Here is a 27,343-nt window from a genome sequence, read left to right as displayed (position 1 = left end):
CCAAAGCTCTAATTGCTGAACTACTTACACTGATGTCCAGCACAATCTATAGAACCATTCAAATTGTATCTTTCATGACCCAGTTGCTTATTTAGGTCAAAATTACACTGATTGTTTCTCCTGAAAAGATTCACATTAAAGGTCTAAAATAAAATTCACGGCAGAGTTGGTTTCCTGGGCTGCAAGTGAACATGGGAGGCTCATGTCCAGCCTCTCATCCACCAGCACCTCCAAGTCCATCTCGGTAGAGCTGCTCATAATCTGTTCATCCCCCATCCTGGATTGATACTGGAGAGTTCCTCAACCTGACTGATATAAAATCTGATTGAATAAAGGCATTTCAAGCTACCTTTTTTTTAGGATTTCATCTCATCAGGAAAAAAAATCAAAATCCAAACAACAAAACACACACATACTATTAATTTTGTGGGGTTTTGCTCTGAGCTAGTCTGTCATGTACCTATGAATACTACAGCAAATTGAAAGAACAGCAAAGTGACTTGCTTTCTGGTAATTATGATTGCATTTTTCTAAGCCCATGTTCCCACGTGTCCTTAAGTCATCTGTCTCAGCCCATGTACACATGCTGTTTCATCTCTATTTTCATTGTGCTTTCCCAATCATTAATCACATAGTCAGAGAATAGTAGAGGTTGGAAAATGGCTCTGGAGATTGCCTGGTCCAAACTTGCTGCTCCAAGAACAATCAGAGTGCTTTTTCAGGATTGCATCCCACTGGACTTTGGATATTTCCAAGGACAGTAACTCCACAAACCCCTCAGGGTATCCATTCTAGTGCGACCACTCTGACAGGAAAAAAGGTTTCTCAACTCCAAAGGCATCTCCTGCATCTCAGTTTGTGGCTGTTGCTTCTTACCATGTCATGAGGCACAACTGAGGAGTCTGGCACTGTCCTCCTTACAACCAACCTCCCCTCAGGTACTGAAATACATTTCTTAGATACACCCTTCCACCCAAGCCTTCTCTTCTGGCTGAACAGTCTCAGCTCCTTCAGTCTCTCCCTAAATGACAGATGCTCCAGTCTCTTAAATCATCTGTGGGATCCTTCACTGAAGTCACACCCCAGTACATCCATGTCTGACTTGTACTGGGAAGCCCAAATATTAGCTGTATTTTTAATATCTTTTCCATCCCTTGGAACAGAAATAATTACATTTTTCTTCTAGGCACATAAATGCACTGATCATTGAAGAGCACATAAGCTTTACTTTGGAAAACAAGGCACCCAAGATTTTTCTTTATCATCAGTAAAAATAATTGAATAAAATAAATTGAATAAAATTGAGTAAAATAAATTGAATAAAATCTGAGAAGTCTATACTGACCAAGATGATCATATTTTAAAACTAATAGTTATTATAAAAAATGCTTAGCTGTTTAAAAATTCCATTCAAATGTAAGGTAATGAATGCTACAGTTACACATCTAGGCAATTATGTCCAGTGAAAAAGGCTTCTAAGCAAGGTAACACAAAAGCATGAAAGAGTTTTCTTTACTTGCACTAGTATTTATATAGTGCAATTTTATATTTATATTTATATATTTAATTATAATTTATAATTTATACACTTATATTTATATATTTAATTCAAATTTATGTTTATATATTTAATTCCACAAAATGCAGACTGTTATAACATTTCCTAGTTTGAACATATTAACACACTTAAAAGGTTTAAACAAAAATTAAAATATTCTCACTCTCTCTTTTTTCCTTCTCTAAAAGAGAGAAACAAAATACTTACAAGCATTTAGTTTTAAAGATGTGTTTGGAAAAAAAGTAAACCTCCAGTATACCACAGATCTTTTTCAAAATAAAGCTTTTAGCCATCAGTTCCCCAGAATCTAGTAGCAAATATATCTGCAATTTACCTTGTACATCTGCAGCAGCACATCTGTCCAAGCTCGTTTGCTCATTGTCTCAAACATTCTGTTCTCCAGAACAAAAGTACGCCTGCCACTTAACTTGCCTGAGCTTCTCATGCTTGCCCTCTTTGCCTCAGGTACAAAACACTTCAGACAAAAGATGGGAATGTTTTTTCAATATTCATTTCATCAGTTTGGATAGGAAATTCACAAGAGGACAATAATGAATCAATGACATAAATGGGTGATTGCATCTACTACAGTGCAATAGTGACCAACATTTAGAAACATCTGCAGTTTGCTGCTATCTCAGGAATAAGAATCATAATAAAGAATTGACAGGAGTTGAAAGCAGCAATCAGGAAACAGGGAAAACACACTAAATACTTTACTTAAAAATGGTAAAACCTGTATGAAAATCTGATCTCTACTTTAAAACATATCCGTTGGACATTAATATCAGGTATTAACAGTATCAAAAGAAATTGGAAAAAAACAGGGAGACCAATGTAAATGTTGGAGTCAGCTTAAATTCCTACTTACTTTCACACATGTGCTTAGAGTTATGCAATTCTAAAGAGTCACCACAGTAAGAACACTCATGGTCCACCAAGAACTTCCACTAGTATCCAAAGGACTAAAACTGAGCACATGGGCTTTGTTAAAAGGAGAAAAAACACCAAAACCTACCTACCCTCAGTCCAGTATTCACTTCACTCCATAACTCGTAATCTTCTGGTGCAAGCAGAAATTCTGGCATAATATGTGGAAGATGTGCTCCTTTCCTTCTGAAATCACAAAGCAGGAAAAGTTAATAGGAAACATAATTAAGAGAAATCAAAATTTTTCAAGTTGTTTTATCTTTGTGTAATCTCCTCTATCTGAATAGCCTCTGGAGTAATGATCCAGCTCCATTAATTGCTTAGATGATCTTCATGGATAGAAACTCATGTTCAATTCCCATGGCTACAATTACACACTTACAGAACATACAACTCTGGACAGATTGGCTTCTTTCTGAGCATTGGTCCTCCAGGAAGGATTTAATATAACATGAAACATCAAAACAAATACTATCCATTTCCATGTGAAAGCCAAATGAGTCATCAGGTTCCACCAAGAGCATCAGTGGAATGGTGAGATTATGAATGAAAACCTTGATCTGACTGTCCACTGAGCCTGTCTAAGAAGAAAGGCTGTAAGTCATCTTTTGCAGTAAAAGAAGCAGAGTTCCTGTGGAGTTCCTGTGCTGGATATAACCCTACCAGAGGACATTTTGATTAGTGCAAACTGCACAGATAACCTTGGTAAAAATAAATTAAAGGTTATAATACATAAATCTTATCTCAGAAAAATGATAAAGGAAACCCTAAACTCACTGTCCAGTTAGAACTAGGCTTGAAGAAGGCTAATTTTAAAAATTGGAAAGAAAAGGTGCACGCATGGATATCTCATCATAGTTGTACTTACTTAAGGAAGGAAAGCAATTCAGAATGCTGCCAGTGGAGTTGGAACATTCTTTCTACTGGATCAGTGGACAATGACTGGCTTGCTGCAATGCCTGGTATTGATTGTCCATTCAGATTCAATAACATTTCATAAAAACCTTTATCTTTGTCAACCCTTCGTTTAAAATTCTTTTCTTGTGCAACGGTTAGCTGGACTATACACACATCACTAGGAGAGAAAAGTTTTTTATATTATATTGATATAATTTGATATTATTCTTCTATATGCACAAAATGAGCTACAATTACAAGTTTCACAAGGCTAATTTAAGAAACCATGAATTAAAAACAGCAGCAAGGAGGGTTGAAAAGTACAGCACTTTTCATCTTTACAGAACTTTCATAATAAAGTAAGGATTTTGAACTGCATGGAATATTTATACCTTCATAAATAAAAGCTTTCTGCCAAACATAATTTGGATTTTTATCATGTTTATAAATGTCTATGTAAGTCTTTTCCAGCAGAGTGGCTTCTTCACTATTTACCACCAAGCTAGATAAAATCAAATAAGTGAGGCCACCACAACTGATGTATTTCCAGAGTGCTTACAAGACTCTTGATTATAAAATATTATTTCTCATTTGTTTCTTGATCTTTAGATTATGTGGGGGGAAAAGACATTGTTAAAGAACCTACTTATGCCACCAAAAATGGACAAAGGCTAGAACTGTTTTCAGTCTCAGAGGAGAATCAATTTCAATTAAGAAGTGACATATAGCTTGAACTGCATATTTAACACACACTGCATTATGATACACAGTATCTTAGTTGAAAATGTATTTTAGAAAGTAAAAACTAACATCTGGATGACATTTTCATATAAACACCATATAGAAGCTACAATTTTGATAGAAAACTGTGCATTAGAGTGTTTTTCTATTCCTTAGATCATACCCAAACTCCTTGAGTAGATCTGTTAGGCTGTTATGAGACAGACTGGTGTTAGCTCTAAGCAGGTGTGAATTACCTTCTCAGTGAATGAGGTATGGAAATGGGATTCTGCCCCTTAGACCAGCCAAAGAGTGTGAACCAACTCTGGACAGCATTTAGGGTCTTTTGAAAGAAGATGTAGTCCTCCTCATCTTCATCAGGAAAAAATGATAATTCACACTTATCTCCTCTCCCATCACTTTCACTGTCAGTTTTACTCTCTTCACTTGCTTCTTCATTCTCTTCACTTTCATATTCATCACTCTCACTTTCATCAGTGGTACTCTCTGAAGAATACACACAAAATAAATCATCCAGAAAGATTTCTTATTTCCCCATTTTTATCCAGTACAAAAATATTCAACACAGAATTGTTTACAAAGGAAAAAAAAACCTGCCAGACAACAAATGATCAACTTGCTTTAGGAAAAAACAATTTAAATTACATTTACAAATCTTAGGAATAAAACAAATGATATATTGAAATTTAATTTCACTTTCAAAAAAAGCATTACCCAGCCAGCAAAAAATAAATTCAAGCATGGCTTACAAAACTATAGCCAGAATCTTAAAAGGGACAGTCTCACACACAGTTCCAACAGACCCAGCTTTGCTTGTCAATCACTGCAAGTTCACTTTAACAGTTATTGTACAGGTATAACTCCCGCTACATCTATAAGCCTTTGGGATTTTCTCCCCTCTCTTAGGCTTTCTCATTCCTAAATTCTGATCTGTTCATAACTAATATATTTTAAAAACTATTAGTTGTTAATATCAACAACAATATCATTGCACAAAAAGGTAACTAAGAAAACAAACAATAGTTCTCCTTACAGCACAACTAACTTAGGTCAACCTCCATCCTTGAAGGTGTATTTTAATACCACTGTTGCAGTTTCACTAAATGATGCAAATATAAAATTAATTTATACCCTTGTGAATTAAAAAAAATATTACAGGGATTTAAGAAGAAAAACCAATACAATGTGAAGAAAAGAGGCTAATTCTTTATAAGATCATTGATTTTATGTGCTGTACTATACCTGATTGAGAATCTTCACAGCTGGAGCCACTATTTGCACCTAAAGAACTTGTGGAATGGGTATGTGAAGGTGATGCTGGTGTAAAACATGGCTGTAGAACAACTTCTCCAGTGCTGAAGTCTTTATTGTCTGTAAAAAAAGATTCAAGTTTCAGCTGAGAAAACATGTTTTACTGCCTGTGCTCTAATGCATTATAAATATCTACTTCTATATTTTTCTAATTCATGCTTCAATTAATCAAGTAACAGTTCTTAGTTGACTCATAAAAATCTTACTCTAGTCATTAGACTGGGGTCCAGAAAAAATTTCATGCATTTTTGAGTTTTTTTCCCTATTACCTGTATATTTTACAGGCTGCATCTTCCTGCTTGCTGAAAAGCCCCTATCAGAACAATGCTAGTTCAAGAATTCTGTGTCATGAACAAAATACTCTTAAAAACTTCTTGTTCACAGCTCTGTAATGAGTCTCTCATCATCATCAAGCTCTTTCAGACTTGACAACAATTATTTTACAAACAAAACTCAGAAGTAAACTTTATCAATCCATCAGTTCTGAAACAACAGATGTTCTGACATTCTCATGTTGGCCTAAGATAGGATTAAAGGACCCTCTGTCATCAGTTCAAAACAAAAGAGGCACCAAGTATAGTTTCCAGAGAAGGAAACACATCACTAAGACAAGCAAGAACTCCCTATGATTATCTTTTAAATTTTGATTGCTGGCACTGTTATTTTTACCATCTGTAGGAAGTAAAACAAAAGCACAGTGTCAGAGTGGAGGCAAAGCCTTCCTGGATACCTTTCAAAGACACTGTGTTGTATAGATAAGGTTTGGTCACCCATTAAACAGCATTCAACACCAACACAGTCTATATAATAACACATAAAAATACTCAAGGAATTTAGCAGTAATTGCTTGCTTCAAAACTAACACAAAGTGATGTGTAAACAAACCAATAAGCAATCAATACAGGACAGAAATATCCCAATATTAATGGGAGATCATTTATTATAAAACCATCACTCCATTTTTGGCTTAATCCTCAATGAAAATCTACAAAGCATCTTTAAAAACAAGCTTGCAAAAATTGTATATTGGTCACAGAAAATAAGGAAAAGAAACAAAAAATTACACATTAATAAGAAATAATAATTTTTTCCCCTTCCTATCTTCATTTAATTGTGCTATGGTCCCTGAATGATGTGGTACCTATACCTATCTTCTTCCATTTGGATGAAAAAGACCAAAACATGACCTGTCTTCTTGCTAATCCCTTTCTCAATTTCCCAAGTATCAATTCTCTTTTCTCCTGAATACTCCAAGTGACACACTTTAAGTTGATGCAGTCTCAGAATTCAGTCTTTGATGCTAAATCTGTCTCAGATCTAAGAACTTACTTGCTTACCTAAAAGACTTCTCTATTTCATCAAAACACATCAGATCACATATAGGGCTATAAAAAACAAAAAAGTCATCATTTACCCCACACTGAACCTGCTGTAAGCAGGACTAGATGGCCCCCAGGGCTCCCTTCCAGCCTGGATTATACAATGATCCCCACCTTGCCATGAGCACAGCCACACACAGAGATCACAGATCACTGAGGCAGCAGAGATGGCTTCAGCAGGGGGGACACAGGCAGAGATTTAGAGACAGAGGCAGTCAGAGGGAGGCAGGCAGGGACACATAATGCAGATAAAAATATTTCTGCTCCCTGACCACAGGTTTTTATTAGGCCTTAAAAGATAGCTGTGCCCTTCTCCCTTCAAGGACAGGAGTTAAAAAACCCTGGAAACTATTCCCAATAGGCAAATAATGATCACATTTTAAAATAACATCATGTGGTTTCCTCTTTTGCTTTCTTCAAAATATATGGTCACTGTCTCTCAATTCAAATTAACTTATTCTCTAATGTTTTGGCTGTTTTCCCTATTCATATTTTAAAAATTTCACAAACATTCTGTAAGATTTCAGTTTGTGCAATATCTTTCAATAATTCTGACCTGATCAATTATATAAGTCGTCCTCCTTTTCAACAAAACTGAAGCTACTAAAAAATTTAATTGTGGTTCTCCCCTGCAATAAATGAGGGAAAATGCTATCTTGATAATCACATTCTTGTTATCACCCTGAAAACACTGTTTTTTCTAATACTAATGGACATAATATAATTTCAGAGGTAGAGTTTTGACTGCTTACTGCTTCTCCAGATAATTTTTTGATCAGAGCAGTGCAATGCCAAGTACGGGTATAAGGTCAGAAGACAATTGTCTGCTGTTCCAGCAACCTGGAATGAGAACCTGTTGAAAACAAAACAGAAGTTACCATTTTCTATTTACCAATGGTAATCATGATATTTTTCAGCACAAGAACAGAAGACAGAGTGAAGGTATCAGAACTCCCTCATTCTTCTCTAGTGGTTGAACAGATTACACAGGTGGGACTGCACCTTTCAAAATGCTGAAGCTTGGTATAGTATTTCCACTTCTTAGTTTTACTATGAGCATGGGTGTTCCATCAGTCTGAAAGAGTCAGCAGAGATTTAATGAAATAAATTAACTCTGTATTTCTAAAATGAAAAATAAAAACTACTAAAATTACAACTGACATTAATAAGTCTCCTAAAGATGCCTGCTAACTTGCTAAATAATTTATCCTACAACCTTTGACTAGGGAAGTTTTCTTGAAAAGCAACTTCTATTTTGATGGAGCATTTATTCTGTAAGACTTTACAGAAATGTCAAAATAAATGTTTAAAAATAAATAGAATCAATTTATAAACAATAAGATATTGAATGCAGTTGCTGGAATATAGCAGAAATTGATGTCCATGCTCTGATGTTCACTGGAGTATCTGTTCTACCTGCAGCAACTTTATTGATGTGCAGCAATCCACCTTTTAACCCTCTTTTTGTACTTCACCTCAGTCTCTCAGTGTGTAGTCAACAAGCAAATTATTGCCATCAATGCAATGCTGGGAGCCATCTGTATTTATGTTCTTAGCTCATTGCAACTGACAGGTAATTAAAGTGAGCTTAGTCCTATGTTATTAAATAGCTGGGTTTGTAGTCCTTATTTACTTATTAAAAAATATTAATTAATTGTTTTGACTAAACTGCCAAAAGTAAAAAGAAAAATGTGTTTTAATTATTCAAACAGCATGCTGATATCCATCTTGCTTTAATACATTGAGAATTATGCATATTGAGAATATACCTTGCACAGAAGAAATGAATATATTTTCTGTTTCCTTGAAACAACCAAAAAGAAATTTATATTTATTGCAAATTTAGATTAATATTAAAAGATATGACAAGACCTCTCAGATTAATTTTTTTATAATATGACATAATTAGATTTTACTGGGATTTTTTTGTGTAATAAGATAATCAAGGAAAAAATAAAAGCTTTAAAAGTACCAGAAAGGAGTAATGTTTCCTCCTTCATACTTCACTCTCCAAACACAACATTCTTGGACATCACTTCCAAGGCAACTTTAATAAATAAAGGTTCCAACAAAATCCATAGTCAACTTTCTTACAGGTAAATATTCCCATTGGGATTCCAATTTGATATCTAACAGTCATTTAAATAAATAATCCAGCTCTGTAATGCTTTGGTTTGCTCTTAGGAAATGTTAATCCAACTGGAACTTGGCTGGGGGCAAGGCAAGAGCTCTGGCCATTTGCACCTTGCAGCATAGTATTTCTTGCAGCAAACATCATTTTTTCAGCTTTTATTCAGCAAATATCTCAGCAGCAGAGCATCAGCAGGGCAGATGGCTGTGAGAGACACATCCACACCTAACTGTGTGCACAAAATGTACAACTGTACATGTTCAAAACAAGTGTCAGGGCTTGTTTGTTCTACCTTTACCAAGCCATTGAAAGACACACAGGATCAATAACTACAACACAGAAAGGTTTTCAACTTCCAGCTCATGACTTCACTGTGATAAATGGCAACTGTCAATACTCTGCAGGCACTCAGGTGAACTTCAGTCAACTGAGTGAGGGGCAGGAGGAGAAGAGAGCTGCACCGAGGTTAATGAGAGACAGCTCTCAAGTTACATGAAAGTAACTCAGATGTGTGCATTATCAGACTCAGTCAACTTCCTGATTTCTCACTTTGAGGTGAGCACCTCAGCCATTTCCATCCTAAATGCCAGGCTGGGATTCAGAGAAATCTTCAGTCATGCTCTGATTTGCACAGTAATGTAACACAGAAAAGTATGCTTGAGAACAACTGCAGTACATCTGAACCACTCACACAAATTCCATGAGTGAAGCTACTCAGAGCAAAGGAAGGAACTGCACAATGTAGAATATAAAGAACAGCCCCACAAAAGAACCTCTGTAAACAAACAAACCCCTCAGAGCTTGTGGTGCTGCAAGCAAAGCCCTCCCTGTTCCCCGGATGCACCTGCTGTGGTAGCACAGTAAGAGACACAAACACACCCAGCCAACAACAAACACAATACACATATTGAGGAGGGGGGATGGATCCTGCAGGTCAACAACTGATCCTGCAGCTGATATTGATTATAAGGATTAAACTTCCATGACTGTGGCTGCAGCGTGCAGGAGATGGTGGAGGTCAGGACTGAAGGATGTACAAGGGACTGAAGAAGCTGTTGTGGGGGTGTTCAGCTGTGAGAAAAGAAGGCCCAAGGGGATCTTGTTTATGTGCACAAGTACCTGATGGGAGAGAGTAAGGAAGAAGGAGACTCTTCTCAGTGATGCTTAGTGAGACCACAAAATGAAGAGAATGCAAATTTAAATACAGGAAATTCTATCTCATTAGAAGAGAAAAAAAACCAAACCAAAACCAAAACCATGAGAGTGGCTAAACACTGGAAAAGTCTGCCCAGAGAAGTTATGGAGTCTCATCCTTGAAGACACTAAAATAATCAACTGGGCAATAGAGTTGATTCCTTGAAGAGAGGCTGAGATGATCTCTGGAAGGTCTTTCCAACCTTAGGCATCCTGTGATAATAAACATCAACTCACTTTTTGGCCACCTGTCCACTTATCAGCAAGTACTTTATAACCCAGTAAGTACTTTATAACCCAGTAAGTACTTTATTACAGCATTTTCCCAATGTGCTATTTGAAAGAAAATTCAAGAATGAGTCTGTAACTAAAAATTTCATCTTCATTCAGATTCAAATAACACCACTCCATTCACAAGGACACATGACAGAAAAGTGAAGGTGCTATGAGCTAACTATTTATCATATGCCTTTGAGGAACTGAGTCAGAGGGCACCAGACAGAGAAGCATGCACGCTAGCATACAAATTCAGAAGAGAGATTGCAAAGACATGTGCATTCTGTACATGTGAAAGCATCTTGTACCACTGACCTTTACTTACAACATCATTAATGAAATGAATGAACTACAAGTCCTGTAGAACATATTTATTTTGTATTTGCAGCAGAGTTCAATTAAATATTAGAAAAGTCTGTATTATTCTATTGGAATGAAAGGTACTTGTGCTGTTAGCAAATGTGAAGTCACTAAATACATTCAATTATTCAGTGTATTTGGTTTTATAATGTTTACTAATGCAAGTAAAAAATTTGTTATCTACATGAACCATCATTGCCACTGCTACTCCAGTGTTTATTCCCTAATGCACATTTCGAAAGAACACAGAACACAAGAATGGCCACTAAATATATTGTGTTTACCAACATCTGAAACCTGCTGAGCACCAGAAGTAAAACTCCAACTGTGATGACAAAAAAACCCATTCAACCCTGTAAACAAAGCTTATATAGAAGTGCTTTCACTTCTTTTAAAGTTACTCTGGGGTGTTTTTTTTCATTAATTTGTTTATTTTAATGTCTGTGGAAAGACAAAAGAACACAAATCAAAATATATTTATCTATTTTAATCTGCTCTATGGAATTTCAGGTGTTTCCTAACTACAAATAAGTGATTTTTTTGTATCCGTGTACCCCAAATGTTCTAAATATGTAGGCATAGTTAAATAACCCTTCTTCAATAGTATTCATTAAGAGATGCAGAATATCAGTAAATTTCTAATGAGAAAAAAATCCAAATCCACTAGCATCTAACTAACAAATTCCTGTAGCGACACCATTTGTGTAAACTAAACAAAAATATTTAAGAGAAACTCACACTGCAGTTCAGGAAACAAAACAAATTGCTTGCAGAAGTGATTAGTGACAAAAGAAAACTTACCTAAGAGTGTGGCATTTTACAGATCTTTAAGAATAAAGAACAATGTTCTTTATTCACAATGTTAGATGCTGGGAAGTTGCAATTTAAATATCAATAAAAACCCGCCCTCCTCCCTCCCCTCAAAAATCCTAGAACAAATACAGAGATGATGGAACTGGAAGAGGAAAAGATGACCCATGCCAGCTCTGCCATTATTCACAAATAAGCAGTTCTCCCACACTGAAGGATCCTTATCCTTTGTAGCAGGAGCTCAGGCTTCCCCAGCAGCCAACATAATACAACAGTGAATAGTGGCTGACACATAATTTCATGCTATATGTAAGACTTATAGCTGGGAAAGCATCTACATTTTTCCTAGTAGCAGCAGTGATGCCAGCACTTAATTCCTGAATAAGAGATGCTTCAGCTGTCAGGCACCATCACAATGGCAGAGAGCCACAAGCACAGAAAAGAACAGAGTGATTAATGGGTTTGGACCATCCTTGTTTTCAAAAGCACTCCCAACTATCTGAGGTAAAATGCCAACATATTCTTAGGTCAGATGAATGCTGCAGAGCAGCATGCAAATATCAAGAACTCCAATGTTTCCTAGCTCCCTGCTTTCTCATGAAATGTGAATGATATTGAAAGAAATTGACAGCTCCTGCTCTCCCAGGCATGCCAGCAGAATCCATGGATTTGACATTTATCAGCAGTGCCTATTAAAGGGCTGGATGCTTTGGGCATGCTTCCCAAAAGCAAAGGGAATGTTTTCCCCTGTGAGACACTGAGATCTGATGGACTACCAAAACAACTGGAACCAATCCATAATTGGGTTAGTGACTGTGTCTCACTGCTATCATATTGTTATTACAGGCTACATTCCCTGACATTCTCTCTTCCTGAAGTTCCAGCCATGACTAATGTGAATAAATTCAGAAATTTCATGAGTGTCCATGGCTTCCCAGTGGTAGAGGAAGAGGGAGGGAGAACTGTAGAACATTGGAGGAAAAGACCTCAGCACACTTGTGTCACCAATGACACACCAACCTATGTACATCACATGTGGGGATTTTAGTATATTTTTTTGCCCAGAGCACCATTTTCTTTGATTGCCTGTTTACTACTTATTTTCAGAAATGGTTAAATGTCATTTCAATCAAGATGGCAGAAAAATTTATTTTCTGCTAAACTCTTTGTATAATTCTCAAATTAAAATATATAATAACAATAATCAGAGAGCAAATGTATAAACATGCCACGTTTGCAGAGGGGGTTTTTTTTGCAAAGTATGTGTCATAGCCAAATACTTCTCCCATTCATTAAATACTTGCTCAAGACAGTCTTAGATTTTATGTTAACTTTTACTTCTGAATTCCTATCAGACCTATGTAAGTAAGAGTCATTTCTCCTGCTTTGGATTCAAAGGAGCAAAAAGAAAGCATAAAGATTTAAAGTATACTAGAATTATGCACTTATTAGAAATTAATGCACTTTCGAATGTTCCATTTAATGGAATCTGTGCACACAATAAATCATTGCATAAATGACAACCATATAGCTCTTCAGTTTTCTTTTACAGTTACATTTAATATTGCTTTATTATAGAAAATGATTGCCTGTCATCTTTCAAATGTTTTCTGTAAAGCAGCCAAATCCAACATTATCTATTCTCTAGCCAATGTTCACTCTGTTTTAAAGCAAAAAAAAGTAATTCTTATTTAGGACTAATTATGGGCTATGTGAATCAATCCTACTGACATTTTAGACCTGAATTTAGAAATGCAAAATACTACAGAGCCTAAGTAAAGTCCATTGGGTTTGTATGGCCAGGTTTTGGTAGCTACCACAACCTGGTAAAAGCTTCCAGCACCTTTGAGAAGCTGCTGGCAACTTCCTCCACCTCCAACAGAGCCAACAGCAGCCAGTCCCAAGACTGATTTGCCACTGGTCAAGGCTGGGCCAAGTAGAAGCGGTGGCAAGACCTCTGTGATAACATACTTGAGAATTTTTAAAAAAGTTATGGCACAGATGTAATGCAGGCAGAGAAGAGGAGAGTGAGAATCAGTGAGAGGAGCAGCCCTGCAGACAGCAAGGTCAGTGCAGAAGGAGGAGCAGGAGGTGCTCAAGGTACCAGAGCTGGGATTCCCCTGCAGCCCTTGGTGAGACCCCGGTGAGGCAGCCCAAGGAGAGCACAGGCATGCAGAGATCACCTGCAGCCCATGGAGGAGACCCAAAATGGAGCACAGGGATGCTGAGAGGAGGCTGTGAACCCATGGGATGCCTGTGCTGGAGCAGGCTCCTGGCTGGGACCTGCAGACCTGTGGAGAGAGAAGCCCACCCTGGAGCAGGTTTCCTGGTAAGACTTGTGATCCCATGGGGGACCCAGGCTGTCTTGAAGGACTGCAGCCCATGGCAGAGTGTGCAGCAGTCTGGGGAGGACTGCTGCCCATGGGATGGACTCACATTGGAAAAGTTCATGGAGAACTGTCTCCCATGGAATGGGAAGCCCATGGTGGAGCAGGGAAAGGACTCCTCTCCCTAAGCAGAAGCAGAAACAATGAGTTGTGAGATGAATTGACCACAACTCCTATTCCCCGTTTCCTTCCACTGCTGGGGAAGAGGTAGAGCGAGGAAGGGTAGAGAGGGGTGAAGGGATATAGTAGAGGCCTTTGAGTCCTAGCAAAATGCATGTTTTGTATTTGAATATCTGTATAGAGACTTTGCCCTAGAGGTCCCGGTTGTCCTTGATGGGCTGCAGCTGCAATGTCCTTAATTGGGACCATGAAGATAACTGGGATAAAAGGGGGTGAGTTAGCCAGTCAGGGAGAGCCTTGGAGGAGCTCTGAACTGAGAGAGAACAGCATGCAGAAGAAGGAGTCTGTGCAGTGAAGATCTGCAGCCATGAGAACACACCAAGGAAGTATAGACTTTAGAAATCCGATAACAACAATATGAGACTCTAGAAATAGAAGAACAACAAAGGGAAAGTATTTTTAAAGTTGTATTTTAGTTCTCGTTATCTTGCTTTGATTTTTTAGTAATAAATTTAGTTAATATCTCTAATTTGAGTCTGTTTAGCCCATGAGGGTATTTGGTGAGTGATCTCTCTTCTATTCTTATCTCAACTCATGAATCTTTTATTATGTTTTCCCTCCCCTTTCCAGCTGCAGAGGGGAGTGAAAGAGAGGCTTTGGTGGGTGCCTGACATCCAGCCAGGGTCAACCCCTGTGGAATGTTTTTCTCCTCAATACTCCTGCTTTGAAATATGCCTAGAACTTGTTATGCTTAGAAGTTAAGGCTTTTTTTTCTAAGTAGCTGCAGAACACAGTATTTTACCAACCTCTGAAAATCTTGACTTGCTTATTTTAATAAGAATATCCCAGAACACAGAATAGGAGTTGAAGTTCAAAAGTTTAGTTCAAATCATTTTAAAGTACATATTATCACTTTGAAAATGGAAATATAAAGAGAGAGCACCTGAAAAATTAATACATCTTCAGCAACTGATACTGTGAGATTTCACAGCCTATTAAACAGTCCAGGAACTTTTTCAAGACCAGTTAGCTTTTATAGGTGTTATAAAAGGTTATAGGTTTCATTGTTTTATTATTAAAGATCAAGAAGACCCTGAAATCTTGTCTTTCTAAAATACTCAAATTAACAAAGCAGTTTAGATTCATTAGATACACGGTTTGAACCAAATTGTTCAAATGCTTAGATAATTGATTGGATCAGGTTTGAAGGTGGAACACGTTGCACAGGGCTCCCACAGGGGCTGGCAGGAAGGAGGGAAAGATACCCAGAGAGCAAGAAATTCCAGCTACATATTATTAGAGTGCAATATCAAAGCACATATAATACCAGCAGTGTTATCCAGACTTGGATTTGTCATGGAATTATCATGGAGTTTATTAAAAGAAGCAGGAAATGGTCAGGATTACAGAATTGGGTGCTTACTGAGACTTTTCTAAGTGAGGAAAAGAATTATTTCTAGTTACAATAAAAATAATTTCATCTGAAATCCAATAGGAGTAATATTCCCACACTGACCAAAGACACATCCACAATTCTTTTATTTCTGATGCTGTGTTATTTCACCCAGTTTTGCTCAGGTTTTATATAACCTGCTCCTAAAGTCACCCACAACTCAGCAGCCTCTCAGAAAACCCCAAATACATTAGTAAACTGCTATTATGAGTTCTGTCCTGTATTTTAGTTCTACATTTTAAAACCTAGCAAAAATTCTGAGATGATCTGACATTCTGGAGCAGGATTTTTTTCACCCTTACGAGCAGGAATGGCTGTTAAGGTTACTTAGATTACTTTTATTTGCTATCTTTTTAAAAAAAAATACATTCAGTTTGCCTTTAAATTGAGGGTCATATTCTTTATTTCCTTTTAATGGCAGATATAGAAAAAATTTATTACACAGGAGGAATTTTTATTTCTTTATAACAAGGTTTGAGAAGCTGCTAGTGCATCATATAAAAAGTTCTTAAAACTAAATATTGTGCCTGCTCTAAGCTACATTTCAGACTTGATCATAAGCTTAAATTATCCTTTTCTTGTAATTACAGCAAGCTTTAACACAGATTTATGAATCACGCCCCACACAATGATTAAATCCTAGAATTAAATAAAATTAATAACAAATGGATTATTTGCTGACAATGTATACAGAAAAATATGAAATATTAACCCAGAGAGCAGCAATAACCTGAAGATCCATAACCCTTGCATCAAAATAAAATATAATATAAAATTTAGTTTTATATTTATTTAAAAGCCCATTTTAAGCTGCAGGATGGAATTATTTATCTCTCAAAATAGTTGCTTTAGTGAAAATACCAAATACAGGACTTTAATAGAAACAATGCCCATCTTTCTTAATCTTGCATTCACCCTCTCATCCCATCCCTGGCAGAGTTGAACAAGAGATGAGTTACCAGTAGATACGAATGAGATCTTGAAACAAGACCTTAAGATGGACACTTAGATGGATTTTACCTAAGAGACCTAAGCTGAATTTTTCAGTCTTGAATGTGATTCAGTTGAAAAAAAGAAATAAATGTCTATCTTTCATTTTCATTTTTTTCAGAGGATTCTTGTGGAAAACAGAAAGATAGAAACTTCCATAGAGACTGAAGGGTTTGATCTGCAGCCTTGGAAGAAGCTTGGATTGATGTAAAAATAAAGTACACAGACCATAAGTAGAAAAATCATAAACTTATGTTTCTACAGTTGTAAGTAAGAGTATGCCTTAAGTAAGTAAAAAACTGTATTAATAGGATGGTGAAGGGTTTATAATGTAGGGGTGCAATTGTATAGAGTAAGCTAAGAGTTTAGAAGTTACAACAGAAGCATATTTGTGAATGTGTGTTAGCAGCCCATTGGATAAAAGTATCTTCAGTGCAGCAGAATTGAGTAAAGGTGATAGGTTAGAAAAGCAAAATAAACTTTGTGGCAACTGTCCATTGGATTAGAAAGTTCTATATTGTCTTAGAATGAAGCACTTGTGAGTACTTTGAGCTATGGCTGAGTGCTTGCTCCTCTGAAATCTCAAAGCCTCTGAGACTGATCTTTATCTGAGCAATAAATCATTCTTAGCCCAACTGTGGTCCCATTCCTTCATTAAAAGCAGCGATAATCATAGCTTCTTGTGTTCCTTGACCCAAATCTTGTGAGTTCTCTGCCTTATATCACCCTTGGTCAGTCTGGAACCTTCCCCCAGGTGAATCTGAATTGCACACATTACCTGTTTTCTTCTTCATCGATGAGTAACATTTCCCCTAAGAATGACAATGGCTTGGACGAGCTGAAGCTGATAAGGCAGGTCAGTTCATTACTTGTGCCATCTGATGAAAGAACAATATTTTTTCCCTCTGGGAACTCCACAGAAAAAGGGCAAGTCCTGGTACCATCTGGAAGTTCAAGCTCAGGAAGTTTAACTCTAATTTGTGAGTCCCTGTGTTAAACATAAATAGTAGGTGTTTGTGGTCACAGGATTGCAGTAATCAAGTTAATTCATAGATTCTCACATTCACAAAACTATTTCACAGTTGAATATAGAATAACAACTTGAGTTCTCAAGTGCAAATCAAATGAAACTAATTCAAAAAATAAAATTCTTCCATCGTTTAGATGCTAGTTTGTTTTCTTTGTATGTTTCTGAATATTTTATGCTGCCCCACAATATCTGAATGTCCAAATGAAATTTCTACTTAACTGTGCTACAAAAGGCATAAAGAGTTTCCTGAAACTTAAAGCTTTCACTAGTGTTCACTAAACTGCACTATTGCACAACTAAGTTATAAAGTTATAAAATAGAAATATTAAGGGTAAATTTGTGAAGATGCTGAAGATAGTTCAGTATGTAGTTATGTAATTCCAGGTTTCAGCTCTGAAATAAGAACAGCAGTCAGTCCAGACCCATGTGGAATCCCTTCAGTTCCAACCACTGAGCTACTGACAACAAACAAATCACTTGATAAATCAGCACAACTCAGACAAGACAATAATAATTTGAAGCTAATTTAATTAATTTACAACAAAGTGGAACTTTTGCTGTAGTTCTAGTATTAAATGATACCTTCACAAACATAGCAAACAAATATTACTATTCTTTACTAAATATAAACAGCAAAGCAAATCTTAAAAACTTGAATAGTTGCAATGTTAAGTTATATTACATTATAAGAAAATTACAAAACGTCTCTCTTTTAAATTCAAGTACCAGGATGAAGTGAGTGATCCACAGACAAAGAAAAAATATATAGATTTCTTATTGAAACAAGTGTCAGGATTAAAACATTTCTGCTGTCCTTTTCAATAAAAGCTCACATGGAAAGAAGGAAGAAAAAACCACCAAGAACTACAACCTCATCAACTGTTTAATTAGCTAAACTTCAAAGCAATTGAGTAGAAAAAATAAAATGACAGAAAGATTTCATGTTACCACAATGTGAAAATTAGAAATAAGATTTAAAACCTTAGTATCTGGCTAAACCCAACAAAAAATCCTGGTAAGTCTCTTCTTTGAATTTTTTTGCTATCCGTAGTAATTTTCTATTTCTGATATAAATTCATAGAGTGAAGATACCAGAATTTAGACACTTCATGAAGCAGGTATTTTTGAGGAAAAAATGTGGGCTTGTTGCTTATTGTTGAATATTCAACAATATAAATTACATTAATTTTCTCATAAATATACACATTCTTCTGCTGAGCATAAAACTAATTCTAACATTCACAAAAAAATATTAATTCACTTTTTCAGAAATGAATGAAACAAAGAATTATTCAGGATTTCTGTAATAAATATAATTTGAGATTTTTACCTTAAAAAATCCTGTGGAATGATGGTGACGACTGCTTCAGTTTCCACACCCAGAGGAACTGGCATCAGCATTAAAAAGGGGGGATGAAAATCCATTTTTGGTGACCTCAATGTGCCAGACAATGTTAGTATGTATCGTGCTGGATTATTATTTAGATGCAAGGTTATTTCAGAGGTATATGTCCCAGGACAAGCTGTTGAAAAGGTTGAAAAAAATATATATACTACCACAAATACAGGAATGTAAAGGAGTTATAGTAAGAGATTTGGGGTTGGAATTTTTGTTTGCTATTAATTTTTTTTAATATAGTACTGCTTTCTTTCTCAAAATGGAGTTTAACATAACATAAATATTGTATGAGAAGAGTATTTATTAAGAAAGCTCAGAACACTTGCTTTTAGCAAACCAGAAATTCACTTTTTTTAACTTGTCAGAATTTTTCTAACTTCAATATATGAGTTTATTGCTTTAATATCCCATTATATATAATACCAATACAACAGCAGAATTTTAAGAATTGCAGTCATACTTTGAATTACACTAATTGACACAGTGAATGTTTATTTTATAAAGGAGTAACTATTGGAATCATCTGACTGCCAAGACAAGGAAAAGTTGGTACCTTTTAAGAGTGCAATTACACCACTTCAAAGATGCCTCCAAAACCTACAGAGTGGCCAAGCAGCCTCACACAAGCCAGCAGGAGGTTCCACCCTGAATCAGAGCATCTCCCATTTCACAGAATCATTTAGCTTGGAGAGAATCTTAAAGATCATCAAATCCAACTGCAACCCTGATATTGCCAAGTCCACCAAAAAAAAAGGGAAGGGATGGCCAAATATTCTTCTCCACGTGCTCTCTACAGCACAGCTGGGCATGCCAACATCAGGGATAAAGATTTCCTTGTGTTCTGCCCCTTCTCAGGCACCTTGCTCCCTGCTGCAAGGCAGTTCTCTCTAGGATGGAAAAACTCTTTTTTTTTTCACTGATACAGGAACAAAGTACTTCCTTCCACAGCTGTTAAACTATGAAAGTGACATTCTGAAGCATGCAGTGCCATTTACCCAACCCTCTGTCATTCTCTCCTGCTGAAGAGCTAGCAAAATCAGCAATTTTGAGGGCAAACTAATGAAAAACTCCTGGATTTAGAAATAAATCTGCAAAATGCGTTGTAAAACAACCCAAAAAGTTTCATCTTTATATTTTTGAGAAAAAACACCTTTTCCTTTGATTCCTCTCCATTAGATCAGTATGGAAACACCTTCACCTAATTATTAAGATAGCAAAAAGAAATTTTGTATTTTATGTGTCTGCATGATCATATACATGTCACAGAACAAAATACACGAAAGGATCTTCTGAGATTATCTCAGATCATTACTTCCACAGCCTGAGAAAGAGCTGTCACTGTTTACATACAAAAAGAAGAAAATCTAGTGTCTTCAAAATACTTTGTCTTTTTCCCTTCCTGTAAGAGCTAATTTCCTAATGGAGGTGACAACAGAAGAGCATCACGGATGCTGTTATGTCACCAGAACATGACCTGTGGATCCCTTCATTTCAAACCAGCAAACATGAAAATGCAAACTAAAAACCAGCTCTAAGGGGAATCTGCTGCCCCTGTTTGCAACATCTGACTAATTCTGTGTTAAATGTCAATCAGCTTTAGGAGACAATAGTGCTGAGAAGGCTAAAAAGGTTCTGCCTCTAGGTTTTGATACAACAGGAACACGTCTTCCTCTGGCACTTGGCCCTTTCATGAAGGAAAGGTGAGAAAGCAGAAGAAAAATTGTCATGGGGATGGATGAAGAGCCAAACAGGGTATTTCTTACAAGCTTGTAAGAAAGAATGTTCTGTACAAGTTCCTCCCATGTACCACAGCTGGGCTACAGCTGGGCTGTAACTAAACCATATTTCTGGTGTCCTCTTATTATCCACAAGGATGACAAGGTGAAGTGAAAGGACATAACCAACAAATACCATAGGGATGGAACATAATGAAGGAAGAAAAGTACAGGAGCATATGTCAGTACCAAAGAATGTGCAATTTTCACTAACTCACATTTTTAAATATTTGTATTAACCACAGTTTCAAAGTTAGGCAATTGTAGTGTTTAGCTTTTCTCATACAAAATTTCCATCTATACTTTCTATGCCAGAGAATCCCTGGCTGACCCAAAGAGCAGAACAGACAGTGCCTATCCTGCATCACTGATCATTCTGTGTGTGGATCCACACATTTACTAACACCAAAATTCAGCATAGAATGTAAACCAATAAATATAAAATAATATGATATGAAATTATATATAATATAATTTCATATAACATAATTTCATATAATATAATTTCATATAATATAATTGCAATATAAATTATATCATATATATAATATTATATATGATATATTATTTATATTATATAATATAATATATAAAAAATAAATTATTGCTTATGTCAGAAACACCAAGACAATGCAATACCACGATCATTTTGAACAGACACAAGGGCAAAAACACATAAATTCTGTCATTTATTAAGAAGATTTGTTCATTAGTTTGGGATGTCTAGGACTAGTGATTTCAGGATATTTCATGTTAAATAAATTACACAGAAATTAATGAGAATTATGTCCTGAACTGACAGCTGAAGTTAAGAATTTATTCTACTCCTCACACCTTTCATGACTGCTGTCAAAGCCTGGGCTGCTGCTACCATTCTGAGATACCACCATTAATTTCTAGTCCAGCAGATGTGAACATTTTCCTTAGGGATATTTGATGGTACTTAAAAATTTGTCAATCTAAATCTGCCAAGGGCTAACAAAATCTGTAGAATTATATGGGAAATATTTTCTCTTCTCCAGGAATATTAAACTCTATATTTTCAGAGTTTATGAGAAGAAAGGAAAAACATCCTCTGCTCTTCTCACCCTCTCAAGTTTGTATTATATGGTTATGCAGTTCCTACATTTGTCCCCCAAAAGCAAATTTTTAGTTTAGTTGCCTTGGACCTTATGATAATTCAGGTGTTATTGGATTTATATCCCTTCAACATTCATAGGTACCACTGAACAATTTGCATACAGTGAAATATAGACTTCAAAGCAGAAAAGCCACAGACAGCTAGAACTTACAGGTATCCTACAAAAAAAAAATAAAATTAAAGAAAAGAAAAACTCAAAAGTAAAATAACAGTTTCTTCACAGAATTTTTTACAGGTCATAGCTATTTAATATCTTGCTGTTGCAGAAAAAAAATTAAAAAATAAAAGACCACACAATCAAAGTATCAAAGTTGTCATTTGTGCCCATTACACAATCATCACATCTTCCAGCATCTCTGAACTCCCAGTAAGGGAACCCAAGAGCACAAATTCCTTGTAACTTCCTTTGCTGCAGATAAGTTTTTTCATATCAAAATTAGATATAGTGAAAAATTTTTTTACACTGTTAATGCATTATACTATAAAACAGCAGAAGAGTATCATATTAATAAGTCTTCAATTCTTGAAAATCTCTGTTTTTAGAATATTTTTTAACAGGTAGCAGGATTTTACCACCAACTCAACCTCTTTCATTTAATTAAACATTGCAGTTTATTACAGCATTTTGTACTCTATCATAACTGCTGCAGCATATTTAAATAAATTACCCTAATGCATACTCAAAGTTCATTTTACAGTTAGTTCACCCCCCCACATACTACAACTTTACAGCACAAGCCTATGAAAGTGATTAGCAGCCCATGGTCATTAACCAGGTCTCCTGTGTGGGTTTTGATGTATCTAATGCTCTCTTACAAGACAGTAATGATATGCACTGAAGGTACAGCATAAATAGGATATAAATCATAGGAAAATACTTAGAACATTGAAATAAGGGTAATTTATCTTTACAGTTATTTATGACTTTCTGCAAACAAAAGATATGGGAACACAGCAAAAATAGAGATATCTTCAAATTACAGTAATTTATCAGCCATATTTATATATATATACACATCTGCATTTACACAATTTATCCAGTAATTCAAAATATTGGCTTTTATTTTTATGCTGTTCTCTGCTTCACAGTCTGCAACAAGCAACTCCAAGCAACACGTGCAATTAAACACTGCTCTTGCATATTCACAACACTTACAGAACCATACTTAATGCAGTCTTCTCAATTTCTCATAGAGTCATGGCAAGAGCTATTTTTCTTTATTTATATTAAATTGTTTCCAGTGCTTAATTGAGGTTAGAGATTTCAGTGCTATGATGAAGGATAACAGCAACATCTTTCTTTAGGACAGGGATGCTCACTTGCTGACTCAGCATCAGAACCAAAACTGACACAACAACTTTTCTTCCCCTTGACAATGCTGCAGCCCCAAAAGTACTGCACTGAAACTGCCAAGAGGATGGAGTTCTGTGGGCATCAGCTGCATTAGCTGGTGGGATTTAACAGCTCAAGTACAGTGCTACCCCCTATGAATCTTCTATATCACTGTCTACTTTAAACCCTTGGTCGGGAAAAAGTAGAATCTTAATTTTCCTATTTTTCTATTCCTTTTCTGGAGTTATGTGGTTGATTATTATCTTCCCTTATTCTTCCAAGTTTTGTTAGAAATCTATTTTACATATTATTTCTTAGGGACTGGTCACCTGACCAGTCTACTCCAAAAAATACCACAGACAAGTGATTTTAAATCTTACTGAAGCAGGAAATTTCTATTCTTATCTAAATTATGGCTATTTAGAGTAAAGTTTAAAAGCATTCCAAGTACCTTGGAAAGCTTTACTATCTAAGTGAATGAAAATGCATTTTCAGTGCTACTTCTGCAGCACTGAAAATGATACACCTATCCCAGTCCTTGATGCTTTATGTAAGAAAAACCTGATGCTTTCTATGTGCAAAGCAGACTTTTCAAATAATGCAATTTCAAAGACAGTGATTCCACTCTTTTTCTTAGGTCTGCAGCTGTCTTATTTTCTCAGAACCAAAAAAAAATCTTCAGTTGATCAAAATAAGTACTGGTATTGATTCATCATAAAATCCCATTTAAACATCCCTATGCAAATGGCCAATCTACAGAAGAATTCATAGAATTACTTACGAGGCCAGAAGGACACAGCAATACTGACTTCTTCTTTCTTATGAAGGCGTCCATGCTTCTGACTAAATCTGAAAATACCATCTTCTATATTTTTGTCTACATCATCAAAATTAAATTTCCATATTACATCCTCTCTTGCGAGGCACTTCAGGACAAGGTTCTGTAAATATTTTCAGAAAAGGAGTGATGCTGAAAGAGGGAAAGCAGCAAAAACTGTGCTACTTTTCACATTGCTTTCTCCTAAGCATTCTTTGTGCAGACACACCAGAGGGAAAGCAAGAAGAATTCAGTTTATTATATCTGTGGGGTGCAAAGGTGAGCATGCCTATCTACACAGACTAGATGCTTTCCAGTCATATACCACATTCACTAAGAGAATACTTTCTTTCCAGAATGGAAAAACCTCATTTAAGTGAGGTAAATAGATCAAGCATCACAGTGGGAATGCTGAGACAAACAGAACAAGGACTTATACCTGATAAAAATGAAGCACAGTGAGCACTAAACACATGGCTCACATCTAGACTTACAGGTGGAGATGTTGAAAATGGAAGAAGTTCAGAATAGATTTTCAAAACCCATTCTTTCAATTCAGTAAGATGACAGTGGAAACAAAAAAATAAAATTAAATTCCTTTATCTCAGAGTTACTCTCTCAGCTTTTGAAACATGCCTAGCTAGAAAAATGCTTTGATTTTGTACTATTATTGATTCCTGAATGCATTTTAAAAAAGCATTTCGAGTTATGTTATATTAAATAAATAAATTATTTAATAATTAATAATTATTAAATAATTATGTTATATTTTGCATTCATAAATAATTATCTGTGTTGCAAATATTAAATTTAGTGTCCTTTTCCCCCTATTAAGCCCTAAGTCATGACAAGGAATTTTTTGGGAGAGTGTCAGTTGGCACAGTCCCTACCATACAAGGCACTGGGACAGCAGTTTCACTGTTTGGCCCATCAAGGCACAAATCAGTTGCATCCTGGCCCCATCACTGTCTCATTTACTGGCATAGGCAGCTGCAGAAATCCTTCAGAATTATTCTATTCATATCTATTTCTTACACAATTCATGGTCAATTTCTCATAGTGCCCAAGTTTTCATGTTGTCAGAGTTAGTACAAGCCCAATTTTAAATTTTGGAAAAAATTTATAGTGATTAAAAGACAAACAAGAAATCAAAAACTGAACAAAATGACAATGTCATTACCTGAGAACTCATACTCCTATCAGCAGTACTAGAACGCATGTCACTCGAGTGTTCTTCAAATTTAAATTCCATTGAGGAGAACTCCACAAGTGGTTGAAGTCCTATTAGAAAAAACCAATTTAAAATGTTTACACAGCATCATTTGACAAATATTTTCTCAAAGTACCTTCATAAAATCATTGTTTCTGTACATGTTTAGGGAAAATGTTTCTCCCCTTTTTGATGCTCCTATACTACATACTTGATTACTATAATTTAACTTATTATGACTCTCTAGTAACATTAAAGTTATTTAAATTTTATATCTACCAGAGTTATAGCACCTCTTCACATCACAAGAGCTACATGATCTTCCTTCTGCAGATGTATGCACTTACATTTCTGATAGTAACCATCAGACAAGACTTGGAAGATTTTATATAAAACAGCATTTCTCCTAATTTCATAGAGCTTTAACAAAAAATCATCACAACATACGAATTTTTGAAGTGAGAGTTTATAAGAACAGAGGTATGTGTTCCCACAGCCTCATCTTACTTGTTGGAAACAGCACTGGAAATGAACCTAGCAAGCACAGAGAATCCTTTATTAAAATCTGCACATCTGCCCCATTCCCAGTGTTGATCAATTCTCTTCTCCCTCTAAGAAACCCAAGGAATTTCCTAATCACATATATCACATTATGTAAACAACAATATTATCTGTATTTCTCTAAATCATAGGCACATAAACTCTATAAAGTAATATTGTTTCAAAGCAGGAACAGGATCTGCTGGAACCTTCCACCAACACACAACTGTGTCACTCAGCAAGTCCTCAGCTCTCACAAACTGCCTGTGCCAGGAGAACACAGCACAGCTCAAACTCTGACAGGGAAAGGAGATGATCTACCCAACCAAAAAAACTGTGACCTGGACTATTAAAATATATGTCAGCTCCCATGAGGCCATTACATTGATAGTACAAACTTCTCCTTTGTACCAGGCTTTTGTGTCTTTTCCAGCTGAGTCTTCTGCCCCAGTTTGTTTGAGATTTTTCTCTTTCAGTTCTTTTCTACATACACATAAACACTTTAGGAGGGAAAATTCCTATAAGTATTTAAGTAAGAGACCTGCTTTCCATCCCAAGTGCTGAAACAGTTTACAAACTTTGTTTAAAAAAACAATCAAAAACCAGATTCCTGATGGATTGAAAACATATGGACTACACTGAAGTTAAAAGACAAGGCTGACTATCCCAAGATCAGGGTGATTCTTTCCTCAGAGTGAACAACCCTGAGTATAAACAGCAAACATAAGATAATGATTTAAGTACCAACCACACTGTACTGTGCAGTCTGAATCCCAGTCAACCACAACTACTATTCCAGGAAAATAAAAATTGTAAAAGCAGAAAACTAATGTGCCATAAAGCATCTAGCAGTGAGAATTAGGCATATTTGCCAAATCAAAGCTTAGAAGTTTCAAGATACTGCTTACTCAGTTTTTAGCTTTTAATGTAATAATCTGAAATTATTTAATAACAGACATAATTTTTAAGTTGTCAGAATGTAATCATATCATCAAGTTCTTTTTTTAACAGTAAAAATAATCTGGCTATTTGTCTGCACTCATATGATTATCTGAAATACTGAATGGTCATGAAACTTATTTAGACTTCTCTGCCTCCTTCCAGACCATTAAGATTCCCAGTAAGAATTTAATTTCAATACTCAAATTTTAATAGAAGCTACACTTCATTTTTTCAACTATTTCTTAGATTTGAAAGTATTATATATTCACTTTTCTATTATGTTACTTGGCTAATACACGTACTGTGAAGAAATTCTACGTAGCAGAAATATAAATTTGTGATAAAATTTGTCTAAGGTTGTCAATTATCCATGAGATTTATGGATTGCATCTATTTCACAAAGAAAGGGAAAAGGAAATAAACATTTTATTTTCTCTTCACATCACTTAAATAATTTCTGCACTATGAATTTGTGACTTGGATTCATATTTTCACTTAGTGATATTTTTCCTAATAATCTTATAGACATATGTACATTCACCTTTATTCTATATGTTCTCCAATTACATGTATTTTAGAAACATTTAATATGAATTTACCTTCATGACAATGTCTAAAG

The 27,343-nt window shown here is 35.7% G+C and overlaps 1 protein-coding gene across 1 annotated transcript in view; it reads right to left on the bottom strand.

Annotated features, from left to right (window-relative positions):
• Nucleotides 1-27,343, bottom strand: part of CFAP47 (cilia and flagella associated protein 47) — a 264,229-nt gene that overhangs the window by 202,797 nt on the left and 34,089 nt on the right. Inside the window, exons 23-32 of the mRNA XM_054628349.2 lie at nucleotides 25,213-25,313; nucleotides 23,997-24,156; nucleotides 18,898-19,090; nucleotides 17,316-17,525; nucleotides 7,569-7,669; nucleotides 5,369-5,497; nucleotides 4,363-4,612; nucleotides 3,357-3,563; nucleotides 2,581-2,674; nucleotides 1,893-2,033 (exon numbers count right to left, since the gene is read on the bottom strand). Of these exons, the coding sequence (XP_054484324.2) occupies nucleotides 1,893-2,033; nucleotides 2,581-2,674; nucleotides 3,357-3,563; nucleotides 4,363-4,612; nucleotides 5,369-5,497; nucleotides 7,569-7,669; nucleotides 17,316-17,525; nucleotides 18,898-19,090; nucleotides 23,997-24,156; nucleotides 25,213-25,313 (1,586 nt within the window). The remainder of the gene's footprint in view (nucleotides 1-1,892; nucleotides 2,034-2,580; nucleotides 2,675-3,356; nucleotides 3,564-4,362; nucleotides 4,613-5,368; nucleotides 5,498-7,568; nucleotides 7,670-17,315; nucleotides 17,526-18,897; nucleotides 19,091-23,996; nucleotides 24,157-25,212; nucleotides 25,314-27,343) is intronic.

This window comes from Agelaius phoeniceus, chromosome 2 (assembly GCF_051311805.1).
Source record: "Agelaius phoeniceus isolate bAgePho1 chromosome 2, bAgePho1.hap1, whole genome shotgun sequence".
In the NCBI taxonomy this organism is placed as follows: domain Eukaryota; kingdom Metazoa; phylum Chordata; class Aves; order Passeriformes; family Icteridae; genus Agelaius; species Agelaius phoeniceus.
Note: the sequence above shows the minus strand (reverse complement) of the source record. Positions and strands in the feature narration are given on the sequence as shown.